Source organism: Colletotrichum fioriniae, assembly GCF_027942845.1.
Source record: "Colletotrichum fioriniae strain IMI 355084 chromosome Unknown scaffold_12, whole genome shotgun sequence".
Classification (NCBI taxonomy): domain Eukaryota; kingdom Fungi; phylum Ascomycota; class Sordariomycetes; order Glomerellales; family Glomerellaceae; genus Colletotrichum; species Colletotrichum fioriniae.
Window position 1 is genome coordinate 1,662,705 of NW_027076848.1, and position 21,751 is coordinate 1,684,455.

A 21,751-nucleotide genomic window follows, 5' to 3' on the forward strand; every position below is an offset into this window, starting at 1 on the left:
CCAGGTGACCGGATCTTGGACGGATCTTGCGTGGCGCGCCGAAGGCACAGCAGCTACAAACGGGGCACGCGAGATGCAGACTGACGACAATGGCGCAGATACCACTGCACTTCCTGCACCTCATTGAGTCTTGTGCCGATCAGCAAACACCAATCTTGGCCAGATACCAGGCATGGATGCAAAGTTCTTGGAACAAACTGTAGGATGAGCGCAGCCGAGGAACTACCTGAACTTCTGTTGTGCTTCCTGGTATCCGTACTGGTTTCTTTGGTTTTGGTGCAATGACACCAGAGCGACCCTGGGACGATTTGAGGCTGAACCAATAGACCACAACAGGTGGTTGACGAAATTGTGAGGGCCGCATCCGCCCCGTTATTTAGTTGAGAGTTGAGACACCGAAAAAGGGGTCCAGCAGAAGACAAGGTCGCGCATAAGATCAAGTCCTTGGCTATGTTTCCCAGGCGCTGTGCAACCACATTGTAGTTGTGAGTTTGGAGTCAATACGTTTGATCTGAAAGTCAAGTTGCAACTTGGAGTAGGGCAACGCCTTGCTGTGCGTACAATACGATTGCGGCTCTGAAAGCTGCGAAGCTACTGCTAAGGTTTGGCGAGTCTAGGCAGCATTGGCTTTCCACATGCTCTTGGATTCAAGACTGCATTGACTGGCTCTGGAGCCGGACATTATGAGCAGTGGACAAGAGGTTGCAACGGTTGGCGCTATAATTTGGTTGGGTAGTGAGACATTTGGAAGAGACGTGGCCTGTTAGTGCGCCCCTGGTCTCTCGATAATTTGGTCAACACGCCCCTCGTAGATGGTTGTAAACTCTGTCATTTGTCAGTCTATTTTCCCAAAAGCCTGGCTGATGCTGATCTGACGCCTGCCCGGCTTGCCAGTGGTTTCTAGTGATCAACGCGGAAGCATCAATGCAGACAGCTCCAAGCATGTGCGCTCGTTGACTGGCAAGAAGCATCGGGGCAGGTCGGACCAATTGCTTCTTTTTAAGGTTAAAGACCCTCGACCAGCACGGCGCATCTGTAGGTGGCTATGAAGCACTCCGTACTGCGTAAAGCATCGGGAATGGAACTGCTGAACCGTGTGCCTGCCGGTCAATGTACAACGTTGACTGCTGGAGCTGAATGCTGCATAGCTTGAAAGTGGCCTGAGAACAGCCGACGTGACCTCGAAGCTTGAGTACTGCCCGGCGCCCACACGTAGAGTGGTGGAGCGGCAGGGCGTAGCCATGCAATTAAGTGCGGGACGCAGCCAACTCCCGTTCCTGCTAGAGCCACCCCTTGCTTGTCTCCAACACGGCGTCTGGGTGAGATGATGGTGATAAAAAAAAAGGCAGTAGACTCTTTGGACATCCGGACAGCTTCGACAGAAGCCCGATCGAGAGGAAGACAGAGAGACCGAACGACAGGGCCAAGATGTACGGAGTGGATAAACAGAGGTTGTGGCAACGACTTGCGAATGTGATATGCGAACTTGGTGAGGCGAAACGACGGGAAGCATGCGGGGGCCAGGCGATGGAGGGCACGAGAGCGGGCCGAGACCCATTGAGCGGTGGGCAGATGACTTTGTAAGGAATCCAGGCGGATCTATTGTCGATGTTTACGATGAATTTGACTCTCGTGGCCATGCGTTTCGTCCGTTTGTTGTCATGGGCTAGAAGAGGAACGGATGGGCATCGGCAAGAACAGACTTTGGTGACAAGCGCGCAGGTGAAAACGGCAACGGCTCGGTTGGGGTCTTGGCTGCGTTGCTGATCAAAGCTTGCGGGCGATGCGAGAGGTGTTTCGCTGGCAGCGTATAGTTCGATGGAAGCGCAAGGTCATGCTGTTAGAAAACCACGCCGGTAGACTAGACTTTTGGTGATTGAGACGATGCGATTTGATGGGGTCGGCACGCGAGAGTGTCGAGCTGTAACGGCTTTGGGTAGAGAAAGCCATACCGGTAGCCATGCATTTTGAGGTTGACGAGACTTTTGAGAACAGACAAGAGCTTCCTTTGCTTGCTAGAAGAGCGGAACCGAGGCGGTTATGGCGGTTAATGTGGTTGTTGATATTGAAGGAGGCGTCGATCAAGAGGATGGAATTTGGGGCGGTGTCATGTGCGTTCTCTGGCGTGCGGGCATGTTTCTTCTTTGCCCCCTAAGCCCAAGGCATCATGGCGATGAGACTGATGGTTTGTTTTGATGATGAATCCTCACTGCGAGACCGAGACATTGAGGGTCGAAGACGAGGGAAAGAGGGGGCGTACGTCGTCAATCTACCTTAGGTAAGTTGTGTGAACTATGGAGGAGGATGGAAGGGTTAGGAATCTGAATGGTAGTGGTGGTTCCAAGGTTGTTTGAGATGGAAGGAACTCTCGCAATTGCTTCCTTCCGAGGTCAGTCAGAGCACTTTCAGTCCCAAGGAAGGCAGGCGCAGGCAAGGCAGGCACGCAGGATGGTACGCACGAGTACCTGCATCTACGCATCCGCCCATCTGCAGCTTCACCTGCCGTTGGTGGCACAGGCAGGCACAGGCACAGGCACGCCCATGTTCCTGCCGTCCGGTGGAAGATGGGGTACGTATCCCTCGCTACTCGAGCTGACTAAGGTAAGGAAAGAAAGGAGGAATTGAAGCAGTACCAAGGAAGGAAGTGATTAGGAGGGGGCGAATGAAGCGTTTGAAGGCGCTTGCTTTTTTGGCTTCAGATTGTGCAGAAACATCTACCATTGATACCAACCATTGACGCTTGATGCATTGGACAAGACGTCCCCTGCCTCCTGTCTGTCAACCAATTGATGCAATGACGGCAATTCATCACCCGCGGCTGCTGAAAAGGCCAGGAGTAGCAGATAAGCCGAGAGGGAGGGAACGTGCCGGCGTGCAGCGTGCATGGCGTAAGGTACGGAGTGAAGTACCTACACTACGGAGTAAGGTACTCACTGAGGTGCGTAAAGGTAGGCGCGGGATGAAAAGAAGAGAAAGCAGCGAGAAACGACCCCACTTGCAATTTTGACGTTTGAGTCTTCCACCTCAGTCTTCCATTGAAAATACCTTACTACGTAGGTAGGTACTGTGTAGGTTGACACTCACACCCCTCCATCACAGTTAAGCATAGTACGTACCCCTGGTCTAGCTGACATAATGCCATTGGATCTGGGTGTGGAAGCTGTTAGTGCTCGGCCGCGGCACATCACCACATTTCCGCAACACGGCCTAACAGACGCCAACACCACTTCACTTCTCAACGGCTTTCCTTGGTGTCGGGTGTGTCTGCTCGGTGTCTGCTGCCCACCAATGAGTGACCCAGCTTTCGTCCGCGCTACCCTCTGCAGTGTCTGCACACAGTACGCAGTAGTGTAGTATACCTACGTAGTAAGGTAGCACGGTAGGTAGGCCGTAGCGTGCAGTGTTCTGTGCCTAGCCAGGTCCCTTGCATTTCGCATCCCCGGGCCAGACCCAAGCCAGACAAGTGCCAGGAACAAAATGCCAGGGGCTCGGGGAGTCGGGCGGGTGTGCATCTTGCAGCTGGCTGCCAGGAACACCGAACACAACACGTTCAACCAGGACAGGCACCCCTAGGGCACTCCAGAATGGAAGTCCACTGACAACCTCAGGGGGCCTCTTTTGAGTGTCCAGCCGGGGCCAATCCCGCTCCTCCTCTTCCTCTTTTCTCTTAGTGCCGCCATCGTGCCTCTCGAATGAGTCTCATCCCTCTGATCCCGTAGCCCCGTCCCTAGTCGACTCTCCTGTCTGGTGAGCCGATGAGATGACGACTATTCCAGCGCATTACCTGTTAGGACAGCCATGAAAGTAGTGAGCGGGGACGATGGGAATTTATTCTCTGTTCATCCCACGCAGTATTACGGATATGTGAGGCATGCTATCTAGGAAGAGCCCTAATGTTAGCCTCACCTCACTCACAAAATTCACTCACACTCACACTCACACTCACACTCATATTCAGTCCTTACTATGTAGAAGTACTCACACTGTCGCTCTCTCTAATCAGTGAGTGACCACTCACACTCACTCATTCTCATTCCCAGGTTCCCACAGTCCACAGTCCACACTCAAAAACCCAATCTCATGATTCATCCCACACCCTCTCTCACCCCCCATGCCCCCCTGCCTCAACCATCACCACCATCCGTCCCGTCGTGCAGCCACAATCCCAGTCCGCCTCTCCCCGTCCACGCCGTTCTCCCTAACCTCCTCCTCCTGTTCACAACCCACACACCTCTCTTCCTTCGGATACACTACACAGTATGCTCACATCGACAAATCTCCTCCTCCTCCTCCTCCTCTTGCTCTCCCCTGTCGCCCTCACACCGTGACACCCACAAACCACCCCCCGTTCGTGGCTCGGATTCTCCAATTTCTTGTGCCTGTCACCCTGTCCCTGCACTGCGTCCCCAATTCTTCTTTTCCGTCCATTGGGCTCCAGGGTCACTCCTTTCTCTCCCGTCACTTGCAATCCAATCCAATCCTCGTCCTCACCCCAAGACAAATCGTCTCCAGTCGTTTACTTTTGCTTCCATCGGCCTTCCTTGCTCCTCGCCTACCTTCATTCTTCCCCCCTTCTCTTGCTGCCCTCTACTGTTCCTCTCCACTGAGCCACGAGCCCAGCTCTGAATCCGACCAGCGTCTCTACTAGTACACTAAACTGAACCCAAGTCACTCATTGTTTTTCTTCCTATTCTTCCTTTGGTTTCCCTTTTGTTTGCCTGCCAGGAAGAAAACCCAGGTGAAGGAAGGAAGAAAAAAAAGGTTTCCCAAGAGAGCTTCCCACATTCCCACCCGAGTCCTTCTTTTCTCGACACACACAACATACACACAAACACACACATACACTCTCTCGCGCGCCTCTTCCTTTCCGCCGTCTTCTCGACTTCAAGTCTTCCAATACGACACTATCGACGCTGCTCGCCGCCCTGTCTGGTTGACCTCGCCTAAAAAAATCGAACGGCATTGCGAGATCCAGTATCTCTGCAACCTTTGGACCACCCAAACAAGATCACTCGACCGGGATTGTCGAATTACCCCCGACGGGATTTCTCCCTTTCTTATCAGCAAACCGCGATTCAGCCATATTCCACCTCGTCTCCCCACGGGATTTATCCACCTCGCTCGCCGGTGCCAACACGTTACGCCTGGTTCCTACACCTCGTACAGTCACCAGACCAATTTCGACGCACCTCTCGCTGTCGCCAGCCTATTGCGCAGGACACCATCGGAATCCGTGTACGATCCTGGACTTGGAGGAAACAGAGGAGTCCAATCTGGTGTACACAACACACCTCTCCTTGTCGACTTGACGCTTTGAATTTTGTCGCCCAAGCACACCTCATTTTCGCCAGCAACTTTCTCTCTCTCGCTGAGACGCTTGAAGGAAGAAGGATCGACGCTGCTTTGGGCATCCAGGAGCAAAGAAAGGCCTACATGCGACGTTGACAGCCTGAACACAACTCCATCTTGCTGAAACACTCCCGACACAGCGACATCTCTGATCCAGGTACGTTTCTTGCTCGACATACCTACTCTCTCCATCTTTCCCATGTCCCGCCGCCCACGCACTCGCCCCGTCTTTGATATTTGTTGCATTTTCTCCCAGAAGCCCCAGTCCACGCTTTCATCCCAAGGTTCCAGCTGCGACGAGGCTCAAGCACAGCTTTCAGCGTCTCCGACGCCTTGTTGAACTCAATTACTGCTTGCTCACCCCCGAAGGCTGAAGAAGCCGTCTGGAGCTGAGACCGGAACGTGGTCGTGTGTCCAAGGGTTCCTGTCAAATCTTTGCTGACGATTCTCTGCTATTTGTGTCTAGCCATCCCGCATCTCGACTTCAGACGCACTCTTGGCCAATCGTCCCGAGCGAACATTGCCCGTTTCAAACAAACTTTCGCCCTTCGTCCCAACTTCTCGATCTACCATCCCAACCACCATTAATGGACGCCGCTTAATGAAGAGCACCGACGCTTAAGCTTGATAAAATCGCCTCGAGAAGGAAAAGAGGGACTGCTTATCGACCCTACACACAAAGCTCCTCTGCCGACGAGGCAGAACTCGATAATTCACAATGAACAGATTTCGTACCAAAAAGAGGGCGAAGGATGATGCCGCTTCTTCCACGCCCCGTGCTTCCCACGAATCAGAGTCTCCCGCACCATTCCGTTTATTTGGCAAGGGAAAGAAGTCACAAGAAGAAGAGCCAAAGAAGGAGCTTGATCTCGAAAATGCCTTGCCCCACAGCGATGATTTCCGTACAAGTCTGCTCATGACTGGGCTATCTGCACGGTTCTCCATGCTGAGAGAACAAGACGACCCGAACACGAAAATTGGCAAGGCCAGCGACGACAGCGTTCTGTTCCCGAAGCGCCAGTCGAGGATGTTAGACTTTGGCTTTGGGCCTGGTCCAAACGGACTGTCAGACATCGCCGAGGTCGAGTCAATCAGAAAAGAAGTGCCATTTAACCGGATGGATTCTTACCACTCCGCTGATGGTAACTCCATCTCGGGAAGTGTCATGGACCGAGCCAAGCCGGGTGAAGGCAATAACCTATTTGGTGGACGCCAAAAAGTTTACAAGCTTGGTTCTGGTGCTGTTTCCACCAAGAACCTCGATGGCGGTGGCATGAGTGGACGCGTTCTCTACGATGACGATGTCGCCAAGTCAGCCTTCCAGAAATGGAGGCAGACGGAGAAGTCTAAGCAATCATTTGACGACGAACAGGACCAGAAGCCCTCGAGCATCGATCTCCCTCGCGCGGAATCACCTCCACCATTGGGTTACGACCGTAAGAGAGAAACCAACTCGACTACATCATCGACACCATCACTAGGCCGCAATTCCACGGCCGCCACTTCAGTCATGTCCCAGCCAACATCGGCAGCAAAAGATTGGCAGTCGAACCCGACGGCACCAAGCTCGGCAACAGGCACACCTAATCTTGACCGGAGCGTTACCCGCGCACGACGTCTCTACGAGACAGGACTCAACCATGATCTCCAAGAGCAACAATCTTCGGCTCTATCCCGAATGGACACCCTTTCTCGGCAGCGAACACTCGGCAGCAGGACCCCCGACCTCCAAAACGGACCTTCACCCACAAGCAGCCTTTTCAGCGATCGTTTTGGTAATGAGAGGAGGATCTTGGCCAAGGGAAGCGCTCCGAACCTGCGATCCGCCAGCCCGCCGACCATGGGATCACCTATCGTCCCCATGGACTTGGGCATCAACGTGCCCACAAACTCCGAAGCCAAATCTTCGTTTGGAGGTGCACCTCCTCTGAGCCCGCCCATCAGTGAAGGGGAAGAGAGCTCTGTCCTCCCCAGTGACCGGGGCAAAGCCACTGCCATGGGGCTGTTCCAAAAGCCGCTTCACTCCTACGACGAGTCTAGATATGCTCAGAGACAGCTCCAACTCCAGCAAGGCCGAGAGACGCCGACCAACAGGTTCCGCACAGAGTCTAATGCATCACAAACTACCGGCCGATCCCGTTCATCCTCGTCGGCTCACAGGCTGCCGGTCGAGAAACCCGAACCGATAATCCGTACAGAGCCGACAGTGAAGGAAGAGGAAGCTGGACTGAGCTTCTATGACGATTCGCTCTCTCCCCAAGACGACGCGACGAACCCAGCTTCTGCGTTCCACGGTGCTACAAGGCGCCCTGCTGATCGCGACCATCCCGCACTGAGGGACTTTGCCGTGCCAACACCCCTCTCGTTGAGCACCGGCGCGTCGGTGGAGCCATCCCCCGTGTCCGATCAACCTTTCACTGTCGTGTCCGCTGAGATGACAGGCTCGCCCCAAGACTCTCCGACCCTTCCCTCGTCCGCCGGCCTCAGCGGAATGGTCCGGCAGCATCTGCGTACCGACAGTGCTACTTCATCCATCTATGGCTCAGCGCCGCAGACGTCCAACTTTGCTTCTAGGTTCCCTCTTGACCCATATGATCCCAAATCAATGGCCGATATGGGAGTGATGGCCAACCCCTGGGAAGTCCAGTCCCCAGACTGGAGAGACTCGACGTTCAACGAGAAGGAGCAGACGTCTAGCAATCAGAAGGAACCGGCAGTTCCTGAGCCTACTTCGCAACCTCGTCAAACGCTGCCGTCAGAGAACCAGCCTGCCTCTGAGCGCAACACAGGGTCAAGCACCGAGATGGAAAAGGAACACGACGAGTTTGCCAACCAACTCGCTGACCGCGCGCGCCGGGTTCGTGAGAGACTGACTTCCTATGTGGAGTCAGATCGCGATAGCAGGTCACTCTCACCTCACCCCATCGATCGTACAAGAGAGCCATCTTTGCCCCGTCCGAACCCATTGGGCATCTTGAGACAGAAGACGAGCCGTGGTTCTTTGATTGATCGCAATCGCGAGAACCGCGTCGATAGCCAGCACTCAAAAGCGATCAAGATGCTTGGCCTTGCCACTTCAACCATCAGCAGCTCTCCAAGCCCCAATAAGTCAAGCTTCGAGGAGAAGGAACCCCAGTCGCCTGTCCAGGAAGAGCGCGAGAAACCAGCTTTCCCCAGAGCCGAGACAGCGCCAGTCCTTCCCACGCACGAGCCGGAGAAGGATAAGGAGGACGACTCCATGCACGCTGGGCTCCAGGCTTTCAGACAAGCTAGACGACGGCTGATGGAGGCTCAGAAGAGCCCGTCAAGTGTCCCCATCAACCCTGGTCAAATGCCTGGGTCCGCGTCGGTTCCGATGGTCGGCCCACCTGCGTCTAGGACCGCACCTAATCGCGAGCGCACTCCCGGTCCGCGATCGCCATCTCGTGAGCGTCGGCCACCTCCTGTCACCTACCAGCAGCGGGCACCCAGTGAGGAGCCACAACCTAACAACGGCTCTGGCCGAGCGCCATCCCGCCCTCCATCTCGGACTGAACGGACTGAGCGTGACCGCAGCGGCTCTGAAGCTAGCAGCGGAGACAGGCCTCATCGTCCAGCACGCTTGCGTACCGGCACCATCTCATCGCCTCACGAGGAGCAGCGCGGCATGGTGCCTCCTCCAGTTAGACCTCAAATGCTGAACTCGCCGGGCCTTCCTGGCACTAACATTCGTCGGTCTCCGATTATGCCTCCTCAGCCGTACCCAGGCGGAGCGGGTCAAGGAAAGTCTCTCGATCGGTCTGCATCCCAGGGCAACCTGGCGGTTCAGTACCGCCGACGGGGACCTGATTCCGGTCAGCCTTCGCCCATTTCCCCCATGGCTCCCATCCCGTCGCCGTCCATCCCCGTCAGCCAGTCTTCACCCGCTTTCGTCCCCTCCCGCCGACCTTCCGCACCTCCTGTGCCGTCGCCCAATGTCGAGGCTGCAACTATCAACCGCCTCGATGAGTCGATGAAGAGAGTCGTCAGGAAAAAGGATATTTCTGAGCCGACGTTTGTCTCTTCAACCTCTCGCGTGCCAACTGTGGCTCTCCCTGAGACCTCGGAGTCCCGTTCCAGAAGTGGTTCTCGCTCGCGATCTGGCAGTATCCTCGGTGCTGCCGCTTCGACGCCAAACCTTCACGGCAGCGTGCACGCCAATATCAACGCTCCGCCTCTGCCTCCGATCAACCCGAAGCGTCGCAACATGATCGGTTCGATGATGGGCCGCCGAGGAGATGAAGACATGGGCGCAAGCTCTCCTCACCTGCCCTTCTCCCCTCCGCCGATTCCCAGTGAGCACGGCGGTGACAGTCACAGTGCGTTCTCCGTGAGCGACGAGGAGGACGGTCCCGGTTCCCAGCGGCGCCGCCTCCGAAAGACCATCAGCGAAGCCAATGGCATGAACATGCGTGCCCGGCTGACCCGGGGCAACAGCCCTCCTAACATGCCTGCGCCTATGGCCATGACAGGTGGCTTGAACAACGGAAACATGCCCGGCGGCATGATTTAAACACTCCCAACACAACCGCCACGAATCTCTTCTTCATCTCTAATCGTCTCTCAGTATCATTAAAACGGATGGCGGGGTCAAAAACAGAGAGAAAATGGTCGTCACGAATCTATGAGAACGTTTTTGTATTTTTTGCCATTGACTTTGCTTTATTTCAATTACCCCCAAATGTCGATCTCTACGACCACTGGGTTCCTATTGTATATTTCTTATTTCCCTTCATTCTTTCCTCTCTGGCGGAGTCACTTCGATACTCTGCCTTTTCCACGTTAGGCTCCCGGAGGGAGCATTAATAGGGCGGGGTCCTCGTCTTTGGGATAAGTTTGTGTGCGTTTTGGTGGCGGGCCTGGCGTCTACCATCTGGAGGACTTCAAGATCAGGTGTGAGGGCTAGTCCACAGTCATTTCGAGCCCGAAGAACACCGGAACATTGCAAGGCTATGGCTAGGGTGGGGTGGTAGTGCAAAGGTCGGAGTCTGATATACCATAGTAAGAGAATTGGGAGCAATCAAATTCATCAACATGAACATTTGGCAGCAACTCTGAGTGATTCGTAATGTAGAGATTGGTCGAGCCTGAAAGTCAAATGTAGAAGGATAGTGTGATGTTCGGCGAATATGCCCGGCCTATCCTCCGATAGGTGGCCGGCGTTCGGGGTCCGCTCCGGGCAATACGCCGGCCGCGCCAAGACGTGCCGATCATCGTCAGACGGGTGTCAAGATAAACCCTCGTCCGCACTGCGTTGGGTATCATCGAACGGCATGTGGCCGGCTCAAATTTCGATTACATCTCGTCGGTCGAAAAGTAAACCACGAGGATGCTCGTCGCCATCCGTATGCTATTCGCGCTATCCGTCTTGCTTTCACCAGCATGGGCGATTTGGAACCCCATCATCTCGGGCTTCAACCCTGATCCCGCGATTCTTCGGGTGGGGGATGACTATTACATCGCCACATCGTCGTTTGAGTACTGGCCTGGGATGCCGATATATCACAGTAAGATCGACGATACCATCGGGCCCGAGAAGTGATGTGCCATGTTGATAACGGTATGAAATAGGCAAGGATCTGTCGAATTGGACGCTTATTTCGCACGCCTTGACGAGGCCGGAGCAGCTGCAACTCTATGGCGTCCCAACCGGAGCTGGTACCATTGCCCAGCCGTCTCCCCCGCGAGCTCGCGTAGTGTGCGCATCGCCATCTGAATCATCTCACTAATATCTCATCGCAGGCGCCTGGGCACCCAGCCTAGCACATTTCCACAACAAATTCTGGCTCTCCGGCATGACGCGCTGGACCTACGACCCCGTAGCCCGCGTCTGGCCGCGGGTGTGGTTCATCTCCTCCCTGGACCTCGTAACCTGGTCCGATCCCGTGTGGGCGGAGCCGTGGGGCATCGATCCAGAGCTCTTCCACGACATGTCGACGAGGAGGACGTATTTGAATCTGATGGCGCCGAATAATAATCAAGATAGGCTTTGGGGCATTGCGCAGTGCGAGGTTGAGCTTTTGAGCGGGAAGTGTGTGGGGGAGGAGGGGTATAAGAGTGTTTGGAATGGGACGTTGGAGAGGAATGGGACGGCTAGGCCTGAGGGGCCGAAGATGTTTTTGAGGGGTGGGTGGTATTATTTGGTTATTGCTGAGGGTGAGTTCTTTTGAAATCTCTAATGATGCTTTGTGCGTGATCGTGTGTGTGGGAGTGGGACTGACGTGAAGAGTAGGTGGCACTGATGAATTGCATCGCGCCTCGATTGCTAGGAGTAAGTCGCCGTCCGGACCGTTTGAGGCCTGTCCGCATAATCCTCTCATGTATAACGGACAATGGGGGGCCAAGAACTTGACTGTGCAGTCGACGGGGCATGCGACGTTTGTGGAGGCTGCTGATGGGGAGTGGTATGCTTCGTTCATCGCGCGGCGGAATGTGAATGGTAGCTCACCACTCGGTACGTGGCAACAACAGATGCCTTCTGATGGGCCAGTAGACGGGAGTGCTGACTTGACGGGCACAGGCCGTGAGACGTTTCTTGCGCAAGTGACGTGGGAAAACGACTGGCCCATGATCAACAACGGGAAACCTATTATCCTCAGCGAGGAGGTCGGGCCCATGACAGGACCTAAGAAGACACCAGCCCCTTGGGTGGACGGCTTTCCTGGAAAGGAGCTAGATCCCTCGTGGTATCAGCTCCGAACGCCGTACGTCAAGTCGTACGACGTCTATGACGGGCGTCTAGTCTTCAAGCCCAACGTCTTTGGCTTGAGTGACCGGGATCACCCCGCGGCGGTGCTGCGGAAGCAGACGTCGTTGAACATGACATTTTCTGCGGAGCTGCTTGGCTTTGAGGGAGTGCTGGGACAGAAGATGAGGGTTGGATTGTCGAGTTATTTGAGCGAGTTTCAGCATCAGGATATTGGTGTCAAGGGGTGCAATGGTGGGATTGGGGGCATGTGTCTGTACACGGAGGTGAGGAGGAATGGCACTGTAGATGTGAGTATTTTCTACCTCTTGGGGATTCTCCTTGCTGGCCGTGGATTTTTGAGGAATTAGATGATGAGAGTATGCTGACTTGAAGTAAACGATAGTACTGGCAACAGCCCCTCAACTCATCGTCTCTGCTCAAGAGCGAGCTGAAGCTTCATATCCGGGCTGAACCATTGGTATATCGCCTGGGATATGGCATTGGCGATGATGAACCGACGTATATCACCGAGATTGAGTCGCGTTGGCAGGCTTTCGCGCCGACGGGGTTTTATGTGTTCACTGGGGCATCTTTCGCGTTGTTTGCGACTGGGGAAGGTGAGCCGTGGCCCGTTGATGGGCCGAAAGTTGGGTTCACGCGAGTTGAGGAGACCTACTATGGGGAAGACATCGGAGATTACGATCGTTGGTGAGATTGTCAGGTTTATTCACAGAGATGAGATACGGGCTCGATTTATGTTGGCAGGAATTTGTCATTATTCTCTACGACTTATCCAGACATTGAGTGACTTTGGCTTTGGCAAATTGTAAGTGCGCACATCCCATTCTTCGTCCGGGGCAGCGAGTTCCAGCCGGAACCGTCTTAGTAGCGCAGCCATGACCTTGCATATTTCCATAACGGCGATATGGCGTCCTAGGCATATGCGCGCGCCATGAGAGAACTTCATCATAGTCAGTATCGGTTTAAAGAAGCAATAACATTGCCGAGGGCGACTTACATGCAAACAGCCATTCTCCATGTCAAAGGCTCTCTCAGGTGAACACTCGAGCCAACGCTCCGGCCGAAACGCATCCGAGTCTTGCCCAAAGAGTTTCTTGTCCCTCGCTACGACGAACGGCGAGATGCTCACTCTAGTACCACCCGGGAAGAAGCGGCCGCAGATGTAAGCTCCGTTTCGCGGCACATGGCGCGGGAGGGTGGTGGTGACGGGTGGGTGAATGCGAAGGGCCTCCTTGATACATGCCGCGAGGTACGGCATGGCCTGGTGATTCGTCTCGCTATACTTTGGCGGGTCCGATAGATTCCCTTTGGCCGCGGCCTGGTCGATCTCAGCCTGTAGCTTTTCGTAGGTCGTCGGGTTCTTGAGGAGGTGGTAGATGAAGGAGTCCATAGCGATGCCGGTGGTGTCTGAGCCCCCGGATATGTTGACCACGGCATGCTGAAAGATTTCGCCGTGCGGAAATTCCTGAGGTCCAATCTTCTTCTGGGACTGGATAATCTTGTCCATGATGTCGGAGTGCACTGCATCCGGGTCCGTGTCACGCCTGTCCATCTCCTGTTTGGTGACGTCCGATATGACCAGCGCCGGAGGGCTCATGAAGTAGGCCACCAGCGGGTTCCCGAAGAGGAACTTGTGCAGCTCTGGCATCATGGCCACCGTGGATGCGTACTGGATGAAGCTATCGAGCACCTTCGTCATGTTGCCCACGTCGGACTTGGTGTCGAGGAAACCGAGACGGCGCGAGAAGCTCAGCTCGCCGACCACATCAAAAGCGTACCATTGAAACCACTCCACCATGTTGATAGGGTCCTTGCGCTGTGAACGTGGTACAGAAGAAGATATGGCGAGCTCATCCATGCACTGGATGAAGAGCGTCACGGTCGAGTCAACAAAGTCTTCCAACGCCATGAGAGCAGACATGGAGAATGCTGGTGCGACATTGCGCTTCATGCGCTTGTGTTCAACTGGATCGATAACGGAGAAAAGGTTGGCGTCGTCTGGTGTTGGGAAACCAAACATGTAGTACCAGTCTGTCTTTTTCGTGTTAGCGGGTTTTCAACTGGACAATGTCTTTGAAGGATGCGAGCTTACCTTGACGAATCTTTGTTCATTATCAAAGATGATGGGGATCGCTTCCGGGTCTGCGATTGAGACTTCGTTATAGGCGATGCGGACGATGGGGCCTAGATCATTTAGCTTCAACAATGAAAAGCACATTCAACTTTGATCTATAGACTGACCGAGCTTCCTATGCGCTTCTAACAAGTTCCTCTCAGCACGAGTTGACAGCACTTGGAGGACCTTGTTCCAGCGGCTCACCGTTGCTAAGAAGTTGACTGCAGGGATATCTCTGAGACTGGGAGCATAACGGCGATAGAGAGCGCGAAGTACAAAGAGGGCCAGGCAGGCTGCGAACCAGTGGCTCGAAAGCAGCTGGAGCAGGCTCGAAAATGACATTGCGCTGATTTCGGGTTCGTGAAGCACTGCCATATTGTCGTTAGTTGTCGGCTATGGATGAATTGAGACATCATGATATAGAGACTTCATGATTCGCTTGGTGCTTAGAGTATCGGTAGCGGACTACTCCATAGTCCTTTAGAGTTGTGTAGATCCACAGCCACGCGTGCTAGGGGGAGATAGGATAGATCCTTGGAGGGCACTTTTGGTGCTGTAGTACTGATGACCCTGCATATCCCTCGTAGAACCGTTGCATTGTAGACATATCTCAAAAGCCTATCTTTGGACCGATGTAACTCCCCGACTCGGACTCGCTTCGCAATCGCCTTAGGGACCATGTCTATCGTTAGACATCGATCTTGGCAGCCTCTCCACCATATCTAGAAGTTACAACCGAGTAAAACAGGTTCCCCGCCGTCATGGTCAAGGCGGCGGAAACGAACTGTTCCTCCTTGGAGGACAAGATTCTTCCTTTGGCAAGCCTCTCCAGCTCCTCCCCCATCTGAGCCTCCACTTCCAGCTGCACGCTGTAAGTAACGGCCTTGGCGGCAGAATAGGTAGCCAATCCCAGCAGACGACGCACGACGTCGACCGCGTTGATCATGTAGCAGACCTTGCCATCCTCAAGGGCCTTCAGCTCCTTGTCGAAAGAGGCCAGGTCATTGACTAGGGACACGTGGTCGCTAACCAGACGGAGGATCCTAGTCATTTTGTGGTTCTCGATCGCAACATCGGACTCTAGCGAGAACTTCACACATGCCAAGATATACCTTGCAAACATTCGATTATTAGATGCGGGTCGGGCCTTTTGTAACGGGGAGAAGCGCGCGGGCGCGGGAGATGAATGAAGATCGAACTTACGGGACACCCGCATCAATGTTGCGATAGGACAAATAGTCTGCCAGGCTGGCGAAGTTTGACTGGGGCGGGACGTGTCGACAAAAGTCCGCGAGTCGGTCAATCACCTCCTGGCCTCCGTTGCCCGCGATCTTGTCGTGACTCTTGAGCCCATCTACAACGTAACCGATGAGCGACTGCAGCTCCGACTTGGACTTTTCTTTCTCTCCGTTGGACTCCAGGCGACGGAGAAAGTCATCACGAACAACACCGAGCTAGAATCCTGGGTTAGTGCTAACTCAATGGTAAGGATCAGGTTTGCAGGGATGTACTTCGTACCTTGTCCTCGCTATGCATCTCCCACGAGTCTGCGTTTTTTTTCAGTAATTTCGAAAGACAAAGAGGTGTGCGATCTTTCTTACCGTCAAAAATGACAATGAATACAATGGTGGCTGCGAGAAGGCGGGTTCTCTCCTTGTCTGCTTCAGGGAACAGGTACGTGGCAAACTTGGTAAACCGGTCCTCTTCCGGTAGCAAAAGTTCGTGAGAAGCAATCTTAGCAAGAGACCTGCCGTTGAGCTTGACAGCGGTGAACATGCTGGAGTCAGTGCTGAACAACTCCAGCAGCTCTGAAGAGATTCTCAGACCGGCCTCCCAGTGGCGACTCTGGCGTGCCTTGGGGAATCCCGTTGGCCAAGGCAGACCGGCTCGAACGGGGAAGATGTCGAACCCGTTAACATCGGTAAGCTCGTCTTCTCCATCAGTTGACGGGGTACGGCATTGCTGGAGCCGTTCGTAGCCGGCCAACGGGAGTAGACAGGTCTTCAGATCCAAATAAGGAGCATCGTGGAGCCAGTTGTAGGCGTAGGCAATTTGCGAGACATCTTTCAGATTCTCTGGGGCGCAAATGCTCCCTGTAAAAGCATGAGAATGGGATGATATGGTGCTATATGTTGCCGGGAGGCGATCTTACCGTTGACGGAGGATACGCTCAGCTTTGATGAAGGCATTTGGTGACTTGGTAAGTTCGTTTTCTTAATCTGATGTGTAGTGTTACATGAAAAGACTTCACCGTCAGTCGTTGAATTTTGACCCTCTTATACCCTGAAGTTCATGTGCTATCAAACCCCCCCACGATCATGGGCAACTGGATCATGACTTAGACGTGAGGTCGTCCAAGGCATGGCTAAACCACGGGAGAGCGTACCGAAGAGTCTTGCAGGGGCCGCAGATCCATGCAGAAGCCATATTAGAATGGAATGGATCTTGCAGAATAGCAACATTTAAGTTTCTTGGACGTAGCCCGAAACGTAGGGGTGGCTGATAAGCAGGCTTGGATTACTGCTGCCGGGTACTTTTGTTTACATGGCTTCCAAGGTAGTATCGTAGAGGAACCCGCAGTTCATTTACAAGGAGACGTCCTTGTAGGAACAGTTCCGACCCTGGCTTTCTTCCTAACACCAGAGAGTTGTCATATATAGTTGGATTCTTAGACTTTGGTCCGCCTATCCGCTACCGCAGTGCATTATCTTGGTTCTTGAGCTTTTTGTTAGAACTATCTGATTGAATCTCATCTTACCTCATCTCACAATGGCTTGGAGTCATACCGATCTGGCGCTTGACGCCCTGAAGTCTGGCATCATCTTTGCTACCAGCCTTTGGGTCTTGTTCTGGTTCGCAGAGTGTATTCGAAATGTCTTTTTCCACCCACTCTCCAAGTTTCCGGGACCAAGATTAGCGGCGGCCACCAGCTGGTGGTCGACATATCAGCAGACTATTGTCAACAGATCAATGCATCACATTTGCATGGACCTCCACGCTAAATATGGTACTGAGCTACCCTCGACTTCACATTTTTCAATTTTTCTGACCTCTGAGTGCAGGTGATATCGTCAGAATTGGACCAAACCGGGTAAGACGCTTGAAGCTCGACGAGCCTTTAAGTCCATGGTCACTAATGATGATATAGCTTCACTTCAACCATCCCGACGCATACTCTGGGATCTACCGCACCAAGTTCGACAAAGATCCGTTCATGTACGCTCTGTTGGGTGGCGACGGCGCGACCGTCACTTTTGTTAAACACCAAGACAACAAGAATCGCAAGGACATTCTCCATCCCTTTTTCTCCAAGAGCTCTGTATACAACCGAGAGCAACTTATACAAGAAAATGTAAGAGCCTTTTCTCGTAATACATTGAAAAGTTTCACCAGAAGTCTTATTCACCTGCGTCTAGATCGACAAGTTCTGCTCAAACTTGGTCAAGCATTACGAAAAGGGCGTCTCTGTCAATATGAGTCTCGCTTTTCGGTGTATTGGCCTGGAGACAATCACGTCCATCTGCTTTGGCAAATCGGCAGCTTGCTTCGAGCATGAAGACTTCCATAGCCCGATCTTGGAGTCAATGGAAAGTATTGTCGCTTGGTTCATGGTGTTCAAGCACTTCTGGCTGGTACGGCAGCTCATCCTGTGGGTGCCGGAGTGGGTTGGTCTTACCTTCTTCAAAAGCGGTGTGGCATTCGCACAGATGAAAAACGTACGTGTGTTGTCTCTTCTTTCAAATATTCTTATATCCACATCAGAAAAGACCCGGACTAACAAGTTTCTCGATCTCAGATGTTTGCGGAACAAATCGACAACATCAGGGCCAATGTAGGCAAGCCCAGCCCAGATGAGACGCCGATCATCTACGGCGCCCTCACAGACCCAGAAAACTACAGCCAGTCCAGACCTCCGCCATCTCGTGCCTCGTTGATGGAAGAGGCAATTGCTCTTGTGATCGCCGGCACGGACACGACCGGAGCAACCATGACCCTTGGCACATATCATCTGTGCAAGCACCCAGAGAAGTACGCGAGATTGAAGACAGAGCTGAAGGAAGTTTGGCCTGATCTGAAAGGTCCTACTCCAACGGCACAGCAGCTGGAGAAACTACCTTACTTGGTGAGTGGTTTACTGCCATTTCCGAACGAAGCTAACATAAAGGCAGACAGCGGTCATCAAGGAAGCACTCCGGATGGCGCCAACAACTACATCCGAAAATTCCAGACTCGTACCTCCTCACGGAGCAAGGATTGGCGGAGCAGAAGTCCCCGGAAATGTGAGTCTTGACCTGACACACAGTAAGTGATGAACTGAGAATTGACACGACTTCTAGACGATTGTAAGTATGGGAGTCTTATTTCCCATGCAACATCCGTGGGCATTTGAGAACCCCGATCAGTACACTCCTGAGCGATGGCTTGTAGCAGACGAGGCTGCTAAACAGAGGCTGGACCGCTATTTTGTTCCGTTCTCCAAGGGGCCACGCAGTTGTCTTGGTATCAACTTGGCGTGGTGCGAATTGTACCTTGCTTATGCAAACCTTTTCCGTCGTTTCGAGCTGAGCCTGGACGGCACCAAGGACGATGATTTCGATTGGATTGATGTTGGGCTCGCATTGTTCAACGGTCACTTGAGATGCTATGTAACTCCAGTCACAGAGTAGAGTAGAATAAACAATGCGTGTTTTCCATAAGTCATCAGTACATGTATCAACTTGAGCTATTCAGTGAGGACGGGTAATTCCACTGCGCTAGTTGTAATCCTGGATCCGTGCTCTCAGTATTCTCACAATGGCGATGACACAAATAGTCCGCTTTCCGCGATTGCATTATCACGCCCAGGTCACAGTAGTATTCTCAATCGAAACTATACATGCAGTTCTGGGATTGACGATCCTTGAATTATGTCGAGGGGTCCGATACAGACCCCGTTTGAAACCGAGGCCCTCGTCACGAGGGCCTCATCAATAGGATTCAACATTACACTGCCCTGTTGCCAATGCCCTGACTTGACAAAAGTTCCTGCAGAAATGAGACTTTGAATGTACTCTACATGCTCTTCAAACGCTCGACCTCGCATTCGCATTTGACCCACATTGTCTTACACGACAAGATCTCTACCGGGAATCCGGCATCCCATGGAGCCCAAACCCCCAGGGAGCATTTACTATTCCCGGAAGGAAGATCTTGGCAGCCAAGTCGGATGCAAGGTCAGACGCAATGCAATTCCATGTTATTCGTACGATATGTAAATCTCATATAGAGTTTCAACAACAGCCAGAAATGGCCGAAGACTATCACAACTTCTAGGTCGAAGGGAACTTTTGGCACCTAGGTCGCGAATCAGAATGATAATCTTGTCTGCCGACCGTAAGAAATCAATCTGTCACCGCTAATATTTGGACGTCCCCGGGCTAGTCCGATCTTCCATTAGAATCCTTGCGAGGAGATAAGAGTCCCGGCATTTGACTTCGGAACGCAAATCGGGCTTTCATCGACCGAAGATGCCAAAGACGTCTAAACGAATTATAATTCGATTAACTCATTGTTATATCTCAAAGCAACGTGTATGCTGAGGCAAATAGAGACTCATCATCTTGGCTTTGATTTCTCATATTAAGCCCCCGTAGTGATCTACTGTTCTCAAGTATTGAGGATAGAAATAAAGCAGCTGAAAAAGGTGTTCATAGGCGTAAGAAGCTTGCCAGTGTGCCCATGGACCAACTCATCATTGCCCTCGCAGGACTCTAAGCCTTGACAGGCTGACCGCTAGAGCTGACAGCACCACAGTTGCCGACGATGACATTGTGGCTGCCGTCAAAGTTCTGGCCAGCAGACCAAGTCTTACAGATATGGGCTGGCTGCTTTGGGTCACTGCAGATGTCCACCCAGATGCAATCGTGAGCGATAGCCTGCGCAAGGTCGGCAACGTGACCGCATGAGACCTCCAGGTCGTAGTAGTTGTCGTTGCAAAGAGCGATGGCCGCTTCACCGACGCATTGGGTACGAATGCACTGGCGGGCTCTGACCTTGCAACCTCCGTTGACGGCACGGAGATTGTTCACGCCAGTGTTGACCTGAAAGCCATCTACCTTGCCCCACTTCTCGAAGCAATTAGGAGCCTGGAGTATCACATCGTTAGTCTTTCGCTAGGGGAAGTGAAAATTCAGGGCAAAGAACGTGTTGCATACCCTCTTCTCGAGGGATCGCTTTGCATTCTGGGCCTCGTTGTATAAGGCCGTGGCAACTTCGGGGGTGGCGGGAATGCCTTCGACATCGACGGTTCCGTTGAAGATGGACGTACCATGCTCCTCCTGGACCTTGGCTTCGATATCCTAAGAGTATTGTAAGTAAGAGGCAAGATTGGCACCACAAGGAAAAGAGATCATCTTACGAGTAGGTCGGATCCCCAAACCTCAACCACAGGGCCTCCCTCTTCCAAGACTCCAACCCATCCGGCCTCGCCAATGGGGAAAGGGAGGGGCGCGTATTTGACTTCGACATCGCGAGGCTAGACAGGTCATGTCAGCTATCCCTCAAATGTTCGGCTTCTTGCCGGCACTCACCTCGCTAGGGATGGCTGAAGAGGCCGCTGTCGCGACAAGGCCAAGAATGACAGTAGACGTCTTCATGATGGAGGTTGAGAGTAAATCCCGTTAAGAAGCTAGACTAAGCAAGAGGGTTGTTGTAGGCTTGATTGATACTTCAAGAATCAGAATCACTTTGAGCGAGATGAACTCAACTATTTATGTGGCTCCGGTTGTGAAAGAATTCTAGAATACCCGGCCTTAGAAAATTTATCTCCATCATAGAAGCTCAGAGAAATCCACAATTAGTCGCCGAAGAATAGAACTTTGGTGTTGACCGGGAGCTTTCCTGCCTCACGCTCCACTTGGTTAGGAGTATGAATGCAAAGCTGACGGCAATATACCTCACTCTCATGTACAGAACTTAGGTTCTGCTACTAGAAATGGCCTCGAAGAATGAGACTTATTCTGCTCTGTCTTATGACTGGAGGTAAGAGCAATGCCAGGCCCTTCGACGAGGAATAATTCGTCCGTGGACCTCCTGGCGACCACATCAAGTCAACCTCGAGTGGATCAACAGGTGTCATTCCGCCCGTGATTTCCAGCTTTGATCCTTTGAATAGTCAACACCCACCCCTTCCCCTTCCACTAGGCACCTAGCTCCCCACAGTTCTCGCTTGGTTGTGGGATTCAACGCCTGTGAGTGATGGAAATTTAACGACCCCTGGAACTATCGGGCTTCGGGTGTCTCTTTTTGACAACGGGTGACCCTCTCAAAGTCGTCGGAAAGAACTCAAATCCGTTTAAGCATATGAGCTTGTTTTTGAGCGACGGTATGCTCTGCGAGTGATTCACGGAGACAATGCTGGGCACCAAGCGAAGCAAACGCCGTGCTGATTTCTCTAGGATTGTATTACTAAGTCAATTTGCGTTTGATTCATGTCCGGCTCGTAGCAAAGTTCTAACACCACTGGGGGCCTTTCAGAGTCTCTGCAACGTTAGAAATGGTCACGCGGCCGACGGAAAATA

General features: G+C 52.9%; 6 protein-coding genes across 6 annotated transcripts; 3 read left to right on the plus strand and 3 right to left on the minus strand.

Annotated features, from left to right (window-relative positions):
- Window positions 1–6,067: 6,067 nt before the first annotated feature.
- On the plus strand, window positions 6,068–9,880 carry N0V96_009675 (uncharacterized protein; the record flags this gene model as incomplete). The annotated part of the gene is made up of 1 exon (XM_053190344.2): window positions 6,068–9,880. One exon carries the CDS (start codon window positions 6,068–6,070, stop codon window positions 9,878–9,880), a length of 3,813 nt encoding a protein of 1,270 aa, XP_053052274.2.
- Window positions 9,881–11,685: 1,805 nt separating this feature from the next.
- Window positions 11,686–12,767, plus strand: N0V96_009676 (uncharacterized protein; the record flags this gene model as incomplete). Its single annotated transcript, XM_065758712.1, has 3 exons — window positions 11,686–11,821; window positions 11,888–12,363; window positions 12,459–12,767. The coding sequence occupies 3 exons, from the start codon at window positions 11,686–11,688 to the stop codon at window positions 12,765–12,767; spliced, it is 921 nt and encodes a 306-aa protein (XP_065612777.1).
- Window positions 12,768–12,830: 63 nt separating this feature from the next.
- Window positions 12,831–14,567, minus strand: N0V96_009677 (uncharacterized protein; the record flags this gene model as incomplete). Its single annotated transcript, XM_053190346.1, has 4 exons — window positions 12,831–13,016; window positions 13,074–14,111; window positions 14,169–14,260; window positions 14,318–14,567. The coding sequence occupies 4 exons, from the start codon at window positions 14,565–14,567 to the stop codon at window positions 12,831–12,833; spliced, it is 1,566 nt and encodes a 521-aa protein (XP_053052276.1).
- A 313-nt stretch (window positions 14,568–14,880) lies between these two features.
- Window positions 14,881–16,381, minus strand: N0V96_009678 (uncharacterized protein; the record flags this gene model as incomplete). Its single annotated transcript, XM_065758713.1, has 5 exons — window positions 14,881–15,235; window positions 15,396–15,646; window positions 15,711–15,739; window positions 15,794–16,285; window positions 16,345–16,381. 5 exons carry the CDS (start codon window positions 16,379–16,381, stop codon window positions 14,881–14,883), a joined length of 1,164 nt encoding a protein of 387 aa, XP_065612778.1.
- A 580-nt stretch (window positions 16,382–16,961) lies between these two features.
- Window positions 16,962–18,620, plus strand: N0V96_009679 (uncharacterized protein; the record flags this gene model as incomplete). Its single annotated transcript, XM_065758714.1, has 9 exons — window positions 16,962–17,033; window positions 17,091–17,199; window positions 17,255–17,283; window positions 17,341–17,544; window positions 17,609–17,908; window positions 17,989–18,315; window positions 18,366–18,472; window positions 18,530–18,535; window positions 18,596–18,620. The coding sequence occupies 9 exons, from the start codon at window positions 16,962–16,964 to the stop codon at window positions 18,618–18,620; spliced, it is 1,179 nt and encodes a 392-aa protein (XP_065612779.1).
- A 1,322-nt stretch (window positions 18,621–19,942) lies between these two features.
- N0V96_009680 (uncharacterized protein) lies at window positions 19,943–20,827 on the minus strand (the record flags this gene model as incomplete). Its single annotated transcript, XM_053190349.1, has 4 exons — window positions 19,943–20,317; window positions 20,387–20,530; window positions 20,590–20,706; window positions 20,762–20,827. 4 exons carry the CDS (start codon window positions 20,825–20,827, stop codon window positions 19,943–19,945), a joined length of 702 nt encoding a protein of 233 aa, XP_053052279.1.
- Window positions 20,828–21,751: the final 924 nt, after the last annotated feature.